This window comes from Rutilus rutilus (genome assembly GCF_951802725.1).
Source record: "Rutilus rutilus genome assembly, chromosome: 12".
Taxonomy (NCBI): Eukaryota; Metazoa; Chordata; class Actinopteri; order Cypriniformes; family Leuciscidae; genus Rutilus; species Rutilus rutilus.
In genome coordinates, this window is record NC_140217.1 from 38,571,124 (window position 1) to 38,582,130 (window position 11,007).

At 37.3% G+C, this 11,007-nt stretch overlaps 1 protein-coding gene across 5 annotated transcripts in view; it reads left to right on the forward strand.

Moving 5' to 3' along the window:
* Nucleotides 1-10,329, forward strand: part of nav1b (neuron navigator 1b) — a 76,569-nt gene extending 66,240 nt beyond the window's left edge. For 4 of the 5 annotated variants that reach the window (XM_084425269.1, XM_084425270.1, XM_084425272.1 and 1 more), the window contains 7 exons: nt 677-912; nt 2,614-2,768; nt 2,853-2,924; nt 3,991-4,187; nt 4,320-4,438; nt 4,532-4,729; nt 5,793-10,329. In XM_084425269.1, the coding sequence (XP_084281395.1) occupies nt 677-912; nt 2,614-2,768; nt 2,853-2,924; nt 3,991-4,187; nt 4,320-4,438; nt 4,532-4,729; nt 5,793-5,879 (1,064 nt within the window). In that variant the 3' untranslated portion in view covers nt 5,880-10,329. The remainder of the gene's footprint in view (nt 1-676; nt 913-2,613; nt 2,769-2,852; nt 2,925-3,990; nt 4,188-4,319; nt 4,439-4,531; nt 4,730-5,792) is intronic. The other variant, XM_084425273.1, reaches the window with a different exon arrangement.
* The last annotated feature ends 678 nt before the right edge of the window (nt 10,330-11,007 follow it).

Sequence of the window (11,007 nt, forward strand, 5' to 3'; positions counted from 1 at the left end):
GGTCTGATATATGACCCTGGGTATTGGGGTTGTTACCCAGATTCCTCAGGGCTTGGTCTAGGTGTTATTTTAAGCGCTGGCTGCGACTCTACGTTGTTTATTGAGGCCGTGTGATGCTGTAGCCCACCCAGACAAATGAAAATAAAGCTATTTGACTGTTCTCTCGGGTAGAAAACGTGTATTCCCTCATTTCTGGGTGCGATTTCACCCTACTTCACATACGTTTTTAAGATTTTAAAACTAGGCTATATTTTAATAAGAAGCATTAGAGCATGTATAACACATTAATGGACAAGATTAAAGGGATAGTTCACCCAAAAATTTACATTTTGTCATCATTTATTCACCCTCAAGTTGCTCCAAAACTGTATGAGTTTCTTTCTTCTGTTGAACACAAAAGAAGATATTTAGAAAAAATGTCAGTAACCAGACAGTTGTTGGACCCCATTGACTTCCATAGTAGGAAAATAAATATTATGGAAGTATGAAACCCCTTTTACATATGAAATAAAACAGCTTACTTTTGAAACTTGGCATTGCAAATAGTTTTTGTATGACATCTTGCTTGTAAATATTCCTCATTTGTCACTATTACAAAAGACTAATTGTAAATGTAATCTGAAACATTGTACTGTCCTTAATATTTGATTTCACGCACTGTTGTCCCTGAATGCAGGACTGAAGGAGAAGTGTGTGGACGTTCTAGTGTTCGAGACGCTCATCCCGAAGCCCATGATGCAGCATTACATCAGTCTGTTGCTCAAGCACCGGCGGCTGATCTTATCGGGTCCCAGCGGCACAGGGAAGACCTACCTCACCTATCGCCTCGCTGAGTACCTGGTGGAGCGCAGCGCTCGAGAGCTCACGCCTGCCATCGCCGCCACCTTCAACATGCACCGCCAGTCCTGCAAGGTAAAGAGGCAGAGCAACCAACATACAGTATATACATAACATTCATATTCATAACTTAGACAGTTACCTCTGATAACAGACTCTAAATTGTAATGTGGACTTTGAAATGATGTGAATTGTGAAAAGCGCTATACAAATAAATGTGAATTGAATTGAATTTATAAATGCTATTTTTGGTCATCATGCTTGAGACAATTAGGGCCAGATTTACTAACAGCTTGCGCAAGCGCAAACCCTCTTTTGTCAGGATTTACTGAAGACACTCAGTGAAAAATTAGCGCTGAAAAGCCGTGGACAGGGTTATTTTTGCGACTGATCTTATTGCATATACATTTTTAGGAGTTTCCCTTTGAGACTGTGGTAGATTTTCCCCTAAACCTAACTATCTGGGGTGTCTCCAAATCGACACCCAATTGATCTTATTACCTGAGGCGTCTCCAAATCGACACCGATACCTTTATACTCTAGCTCTTGCGTCTTCAGTCGACAACTGGCTTTCTTACTCATAACTAACTTGATTTTTCCCTAAACTAGCTTACTTCCTAAACTAGCTTCCCGCGCAGGAATAAATCGACAAACAGACCTGCAAATGTCCTTTAAATGCTTTAATCACGGCCAGGAGATCTTCCCGAGCAGTTCTCAGGGAATCTCTCCCAAGAAGCAAGGCCGGAGGATCTCAGACAAATTCCATTGAGAATCCCACCAGAAAACACAAATACAACAGTTTTTATAGATTCGAGAAAACAAATAAGACTAACATGTCACCTTCAATATGATTGGTTCAATTGGTTCAAAAGCCCCAACCTTTTCCCTCTGTCACTGGCACAAGCAAACTCTGTTTTTGTGATTACTTATCACAAGGTTTGAGAACTAGTAATCTGTCTAGTTTCACTTCCCCTTTCTGTTATTTATACACACTCAAAGTCACAAAGTTTTCCCCAAAGAGTTTGGAAACATTTAAAAGCATATGAATGTTGTTCCTGCAAGAAAAACAAATGTTAGTTGATTAATTAAAGTTGATTAATTAAAATCCATAACAAGACGCACAACTTATGGGAGGGAAGTATTTTAATTAATCACACAGGATGATTTACTAAGGTTTGCGATTGTCAATTTACTGGTATTTGCGCCATTATTTACCGCCCAAAAAAGCACGTTTTAAGCACGATCCGCTGAACTTTCCACTCCCATCTGCGCTTTAATGGGATTGCGCTCACGCTAATTTGCCCTGTTTAGCAAATCTGGCCCTTAATATCCAGTAATATTATTGATTTGACTACACTAACACTGTCGAATGAGAATAAAAGCTGAATTGTAGGCCTGATTTATAACTGAATTTAAACTCATTTAATAATTGATTGACACTGAATTGAATTAACACCGAACTAAATTGAGTTGAATAATGACACTATTGAAATAATGACACAATTCTCTAGAGCTGCTTTACAGATGAAATTGAATTTGTTTCTTAATTGATGAACTTTGCACTGTTATTGAACTGAAATAACACCGAAATGAATTCAGCTGAATAAGGACAATATTGTCTTCTGTAGAGCTGCTTTACAGATGAAATTGAATATGTTTTATAATTTATAAATGTAAACATTAACACTGTTATTGTCTTGTTTATCACTGTGAAGCAATCTGCATTGTTGTGACTTGACATAATCTCTTATTGCGTTTTGTCCCTTATCCCAAAAGGACCTTCAGCTCTATCTGTCCAATCTGGCCAATCAGATTGATCGAGAGAGCAGCACAGCCGAGATCCCATTGGTTGTCCTCTTGGATGATGTGCACGATCCAACATCCCTTAGTGAACTTGTTAATGGTGCTTTAACCTGTAAATATCACAAATGGTGAGTGTAAACTCTACACTTTCATGACTAGTGGGGTTCCCAGTCATTTTAAAGGTGTTAAGAGCTGTTTTGTCTCTTTTTCAGTCCATATATAATTGGGACAACCAATCAGCCAGTGAAGATGACCCCTAACCATGGTCTACACCTCAGCTTCAGGTTGGTACTAACATGCACTTTACTACTGAAGGTCCTTTTCGCTTCTTATTGAGCGTCAGTAAGGAACAGCTGTGACGTGTTGCTCCGTCCTCTGGAAGATCATGTGCTTTTGTTTTGATTGTCACTTTGGGTGACACTAACATCTGCTTGCCTTCACACTACGTATATACAGCACATGCATTCCTGATATTTATATTTTTATAGTGTTACAATATGTGTGTTTTATTATGCCCAGATGGGGTTCCCTAACTCTCTTTTTCAACAATTCATCACAAACCACAATTCTAGCCATAGATGTGCTAGTTTTATGTTTCTTGTATCACTCCTCAGTCCCTTCTCTCTAATTTCACTTCAAATAAATGTTTCATGCTCATTTATTAATTCATTTGGTGAGTAACCTTTATAAGCTGGTCATTCTTATTCTTATACAAGACTCTTATCATCCTGTCATGATTTATTTCTCCACAGACTGTTCATTCTGTGCTATTCTCTTTCATATGTTTACACACACATTTATAATATAATTGGGTTTAATGTTATCAAATGGGGTATACATAAAGTTGTGGATTTATTTGTTGAATTTGTGGAATATTTACTTGAGGTCCACTCAAACTAACACATGTATGATTTAATTTACTTGACCTACACTTTAGTTCAACAGTTTGAGTTAAAATGTTAAAATGTTTAAAATGTTAAAAAGAAATCTTACTGAATTTATTTTATTAAAAATATAAACAGTAATATTGTGAAATATTATTTCAACTTAAAATAGCCATTTTCGATGAGAATATATTTTTTCAAAAGTCATTCATTTCTAGCTTTCTTCAAAGCTGAATTTTCAGCATCATTACTCCAGTCTTCAGTGTCACATGATCCTTCAGAAATCATTATTATATGATGATTTGCTCCTCAAGAAATATTTCTGATTATTATCAATGTTAAATACAGTTGAGCTGCTTCATATTTTTGTGGAAACATCTTTACCGTCACTTTGATCAATTTAATGTGTCCATGCTGAATAAAATATCTTACTAACCCCAAATGTTTATATATTTCCTCTATACAGGATGGTGATGTTTTCCAATAACGTCGAGCCGGCGAACGGGTTCCTGGTGCGTTACTTGCACAGAAAACTAATGGAGGCCGAGGATCCCAGGAGCATAAATAATGAAGATCTTCTGCGGGTTCTGGACTGGGTGCCCAGACTCTGGTACCACCTTCACACCTTCCTGGAAAAACATAGCACCTCCGATTTCCTCATTGGTAATTTTTATTATTATATCGATCGGCATCATATTGGATGAGAATAAAGTGGCATTTGTTTCAATAACAAGCTTGATGTGCCTAATAAAGTGAGTATCTCCACCTATTTGTGTCCAATCTGTGTTGCCGTAGGCCCCTGCTTCTTCCTGTCCTGTCCAGTTACAGTAGAGGAGTTCCGTACGTGGTTTATTGATCTTTGGAATCACTCAATCATCCCATACCTGCAGGAAGGAGCCAAAGATGGCATTAAGGTGAGTTAAAGTATCCTAAACTTGACTGAAAAAATGTCAGTCACTTTCTAACTTGTTTTTATCGAGATTAAGTGTGAATGTGTGCGTCTGCAGGTTCACGGACAGAAGTCGGTGTGGGAGGATCCGGTGGAGTGGGTCAGAGGATCTCTACCCTGGCCGTCCGCTCAACAAGACCAGGCCAAGCTCTTCCATCTGCCCCCCCCGAGCACAGGCCCCGGCAGCCCCAGCCAGCCAGGAGACGAGCGGACGCATAAGGAGACGCCACCCAGCTCTGTGGACTCAGATCCACTGGTCAGTGCTGTGTCAGTGTGTGGATTAGGGCTGTCAGCATCATAAAACAATCATTTAAGTACCATATATAAATTTAAAATGTATTATATACATATATGTGTCTTTTGTGTGTGAGCGCACGTGTGTGTGTGTGGTCCTGGTAGCAAATGTTCCCACAAGGATTGTTATTCCAGAAATGTTTGTCCTTGTTGGGGACATTTTTGATCCCCATGAGGAAAACAGCTTATAAATCATACTAAATTATGTTTTTTGAAAATGTAAAAATGCAGAAAGTTTTCTGCGATGGGTAGGTTTGGGATTAGGGGTTTGAATGTACAGTTTACATATATATATATATATATATATATATATACAGCTTATAAATCATACGTGCGCTCACACACTTAATATGAATGCTTAATATTAGTCAGTTCATGCTTGACAATTTTTTAACTCATGCTTGACAAGATTAATAATGATAATATTTTTCGAACATAAGTTTTTATAGGAACACAAGTATTTTTGCACTATATATATTTTTTTTTTTTTTTTTTTGTCACCACCAAAAAAAGTATATATGTAATATGTGACTTTTATAAATGCACACAGTTCACAGTTCATTCAAACAAGTAATTAACTATGCATTAAAGTCAACATGAAACTGAAGATCCGACAAGTCTTTTCTTCCCTATTGTGACGTATATCTGAATGAAAAGGCTTTTGTAATGAGAATGAGAAATGTCGGGCAGGATTTGATTTCGTCCTTCGTGAATTGATTGGATCGTAGGAAGTCGGGCGTTGCTAACTATAAACAGAGGCGGATCTGAATGTCAGTTTGAGGATATTTAGACCCGCCCTCTGCCGAGACACACGGCATGAAGAGAACAAGGGCATATGAATTTAGAAAAATAATAATGTGCATGGATAAATCATTTATAATAAGCACTGCAGCGTTGTGCAAAGAAAAGAAAGAATTGTCATTTTTGATTTCATGGTGACTTTAGATGGCTTCACTGTATCAGCACTTATTACATAAGAAATATCTCAATATTTCTTGTTCCTGATAACTCTGCTCTTTTTCCAGATGGCTATGCTGTTAAAACTACAAGAGGCTGCCAATTACATCGAGTCGCCGGAAAAAGAAACAGATCCAAAACTCCCTCCTCTCTGAACATCCGACTGACGTTCCCATCATCCCCTCCATCTCTCCTGCCGCCCATGCTGAGGTCCTAACCCCCGACAGCTGCCCCACACCTGCAGATGACACTGTACTGTTACTAGAAATGCTATTAGTGCATTTCACCCAATAAGTTATTATATTATCCATCCCACCTTTTTTCATTTCAATCAAATGTCCCTTGCAAAAAAGTACTGTGGCAGTACCATGGTTCAGTGATGCTATCACATGGTAATACCATGGTACTTTCTTTAATGGGTAGTTGGCATGTTCTGCATTATGACATGCTATTCTCCATCTAAAAGTTATTATGCATGTGGATTTAATGAACCGAAAGAGTACATGGAATATCTGTACTTCTAAAAATGGATTTGTCACACCTCAGGACCTTTTACAATGAACTAGTGAAGGCAAAAAAAGTTATTAAAGTGAAAAGCTTCAGAAAGAAATGGTGACCAGTAACAGCACCTAAATCTACACTTTTCCTTAATACATTTTTTGAAGAAAAGAAAAGTTTAAATATTGATGGTGACTGGGACTGAAGGTAAATAGCATGGTATTATCATGTTAGTGACCAAACCACATTTTTTTATGCTTTTACACAGTACTTTTATGTAAGGGCTTGCAAAAACAATGTTTTGTCATAAGTAACGTTCTCCTAAAAGAGTGACAATATGACATGAAAATAACGATCAATTTGTGTCTGCATATTTCTGTTTACGGATGTAAATGTACATACAGATGTAATTTCTCTTCGCGGGAACCTTTACTGTTCCACTACTGCCCATATTAACTCAACGTTACAGGTGCTAAAACCACTAGTCGAGTCAAGTCACCTTTATTTATACAGCGCTTTATATAATACAGATTGTTTCAAAGCAGGAAAATTATGCATTTCTGCTGTTGTTCAGCTGAAGTCAGTTCAGTTCCGTTGGAAAGATCATCAGTTATTAAATTAGTTCATTTAATCTGTAAAGCAGTTCTGCAAAAAACGATGTCACCTTCCAGCTCAGTTCAGTTCTCATACAACAGTGTCAGTAAAGGCAGATCAATAATGTTTTTGAATATTAAGTGTGCACGCGTTACTTCATCTTGCAGTCAAGCTCTCATGAATTACAGCCAACATGGGAGATACTGGGAAATATTAAACGTCTCCACTCCGATGTAACACTTTAAAGGCCACTTTAGCCTATGCTGCTTTTTGTACTTTTCATTTCTTTCACATTTGAATATGGCCATAGCATAAGCTATAGTTTAACCCCAATCCTTCAGTGTCTCAGAAACACTTATGCAGACTTCGTTAAAGGGATAGTTCACCCAAAAAATGAATTAGTCACCCTCAATTGTTCCAAACCTGTATTAATTTCATTCATGTGCTGAACACAAAAGAAGATATTTTGAAGAATGTCGGTAACCAAACAGTTTGTGATCCCCATTGACTCCATTAGTATTTTTTTTTCTATGCTATGGAAGTCAATGGGGACCAGAAACTGTTCATTCTTCAAAATATCTTTCTTTATGTTCAACAGAAGAAAGAACTTCATGCAGGTTTAGAAAAACATGAGTGTGAGATTTTAAAGTTTTGGGTGAATTATAACCCTTTAAACCTTTTCTTCCTCTTTCTAACACAGTGAATGCCTTATAACAGATTTTAAGCGTGCTATCATGTTCCCTTGAGCAAGTTTCAGAGCTTAATTGGCACCTTTCAATTAAAGTGAAATGTGAATCTGAATCGAATTGGCCACAACACACAGGATGTTTAATTGGAATTTGAATTATGAATTATGAATTAAAGTTGCAAATCAAAGAAATGTAACAATTTTAAAACAAAAACTTCATTAATGTTGATGAATTATTCAGTGGATGATTAGACAAATTTCATTTGATACTGTCAATTAACTGGATAATTCGTTCTGAAAAAGGAAATGCATTATTAAACAAGAAGTCTTTGAATTTCATTCCAATTTAATTCGAAATTATGATTCTGCATAAGGCACATAACCCTGGTAGGGGGCAGCATTCTCAAAACTGAAGCTTGTGTTCCCTATATATACATCTCAGTAACCGATTGTAAAGTTCATTTGTTTTCAGAGAGACGTCCCAGTCACAAACAAACTATTTTTGTGCACTTTGATTTACTGTAATGATACTGTAGAGACGTTTTCCTTGGCCTTGACACTGATCTCAGCTCAGGGGTTTGGTTATCTCAGGCCTCTAATTAGATTCAATACAGCTACTTTCTCAGTTAACTGCTCTCTTCGTAGCAAATGGTGCAAATGTAGAAAACCAAATACTCAGTGCTTTAGACGAGCCTTTCATTCGGAGTACGATTGCCCCATCAAAGTGCACACGGCCGGAAGATTTGGTTTGGTTTTTTTTGATTATTTGGTGCTATCTGATATCACTTTAGGAAAAAGTTTCCGACATAAATGTCTTGGTTTAGCAAAATCCGCACTTGACATCCAATAGCCTTAGTCTTGTGGCGTTTAAGGGCACCTGTAGGTACGACCAAGTGATAATTTAATTTATATGATCCTTTTTAGTGGTAGTTTTAGAGCTGTAAGCATTACGTTTCTTTAGATGTAGTTTAATCACATTTTGCCTCACTAAAAATCGAATTGTTACGTCAAAGTAAATCAACCTCCTTTTTAACTATGGTAGTTAAAAAAAGAAAAAACATATCAACGGTAGTGTCCACTACATCTGTATGTCCTTAACGCAGGTAACTCGCATAGAAGAGGATTTGCTCACAGAAAGCAGTGGTGGATCAGTAATTTCCCATCTCTGTACCTGAAACTAGTATCCAAACATGCATGTAGGTAAGATCTGGGCTATGGAAGTTAAAATATAACTCAAATCATTTCATTCCTTTCTACTCATCTTATATATTGCATTATCATTACTCTACTGTGTAAATATGATTTTTCGTAGTTCCTTCTCCAAGAAAATGAGGGTTTGTGGAGTTTATTAGCCAAATAGAGAAGACTCGTAACGCTCAAGATGGCAAAATGATTCTGTTTTCTTTAACCTCCTTCAGTTGCGCTGCTGCTTCAAGTCTAATATTTGATTACATTCCAGACATAAGACAGTGTGTCAATGGCTTTTGTTGCTTTTCTGCTGGAGATTCGGCACCGTTTGCGGTTTCCGTTTACATCACTGAAGGCTTCTCCAGCAAAACCGCAGCACGGTGTTGGTAAATTACCATTGAGATTGAATCCGGATCAGTGAGTAAAGCTAATCATTGAGGGAATGAATCTCATTTCTATCTCATTTGCGTGAGGAGGTAGAGATAACTTTGGCGGACCGTTCTCATCGTCAGCCGTTTTTAAAAAGACGTTTATTAGTGTGACTAAAAGCCGCTGTGCACTGTCTGCATCATGTTCCTGGTTATTGTGCCTGTAACCGTGTGATAGCTGTGCTGTGTTGTGCAAAGTCCCATTTAACGCGACAATTCAGCAACTTTTTACTGTCTACTTTGTCTGTCCAGGAATTGTAATGACAGCACAAGGATGGTGACTGTTAAAACTGGATTTTTTTTCCCCCGCTTTTTTGTCAGTCGCTCTTGAGCTTTGGTTTCTTTGTGTTTTGTTATGTCCGTCTGTCGCTGTGTTTCACCTTATAGCTCTTAAATGCACCTTTTTATGTGGACTATATTATTGCAATAATTCGTCGTGTGCGTTAAACAGGTCAGGAACTGCATAGACTCGATTCCTCCCTGGCTTTGGGTGATTGTATGCCTTGATGGTGCTGTCTTGAGGTCAGGGGTCAAGTTTGGGCAACTCGTGAATGATGATGGATCCTTCATATCAGGTGGCTTAGTTGTATGTAAAAAATGTTACAAAGAGGACCAATGGAAATGTAAAATATTACAGATACAAAGTGGTGAGAAGTTGCTGAATAGTCCTTTCACTTCATGCAGTGCTTGATATTGATTCAAAAAACTCAATACTATTGCATAAAAGGTAATATGATGGTAGAAGATGTAAGTTACAATGTGCAATGGGTTTAAATGTCGTAACGCATGTGTGAAGCAGAATTACGGATTTGTTCTACCTAATTTGGGGTCGTATAAAAGGAATGATGTTACGTTCTTTCTTTGTAAGTTTCCCCCCAAATGATTACAACTTAAGTTCCATTTTGTACAGAACATTATAAATGTAAACATTGTACATAGCGTGGCCCTGCATTTGCAACAACAATCATTTACGAAAAAAAAAAAAATGTCATTAACAAATGTGGTTTGAAAGGAAATAAGACTTGTGCTTTTGTTAGCGATGGAGTGGCCCAGTACGCAAGAACTGGCATGCTTCGGATGTTCGTAATATGACCACCAAGACATTGTCCATCTGTCAAAATAAAAAACCACAACGTTCGCTAAGTGTGTTCTTATGTTTTCACGTGCTGGGGTTAAAGTACACAGAGCATGTTTAGTGTGTAATGCATTGAGTTAAATCTGTCAAATAACTTTAGTATCCTGTGGAAAGTCATGGGGACACGAATGCCAAAGCTTCACGAAGATGAGATGAGACATATGTGACCCTGGACCACAAAAAAAGTCACATGGGTAATTTTTGTGAAATTGAGATCTATACATCACATGAAAACTGAATAAATAAGCTTTTCATTTATGCATTTATGTTAGGATTGTTAGGATATGTTATACAACTATTGAAAATCTGGAATCTGAGAGTGCAAAAAATCGAAACATTGAGAAAATCTCCTTTAAAGTTGTCCATTTATGTTCGCGATTGTGCCGCATTCACTCACAAAAATAAATTTACGAAATATCTTCATGGAACTTGATCTTTACTTAATATCCTAATGATTTTAAAAGAAAAAACGATAATTTAGAGCCTTACAATGTATTGTTGGCTATTGCCATAAATAAACCCGTGCGACTCGTGACTGGTTTTGTGATCCATGGGTCACATATAAACTAAACTAGATAGACAGAAACACATCGTTATTGTTGGGGGTTACGCATTTACAAGTAATGTGTTATGTAATCAGATTACTTTTCCCAAGTAACTAGTAAAGTAGTGCATTACTTTTAACACAATATCTGTGTTACTTTTTCAAATAAGTAACCTAATTTACCCATTTATTGACTGACAGCTCTCCT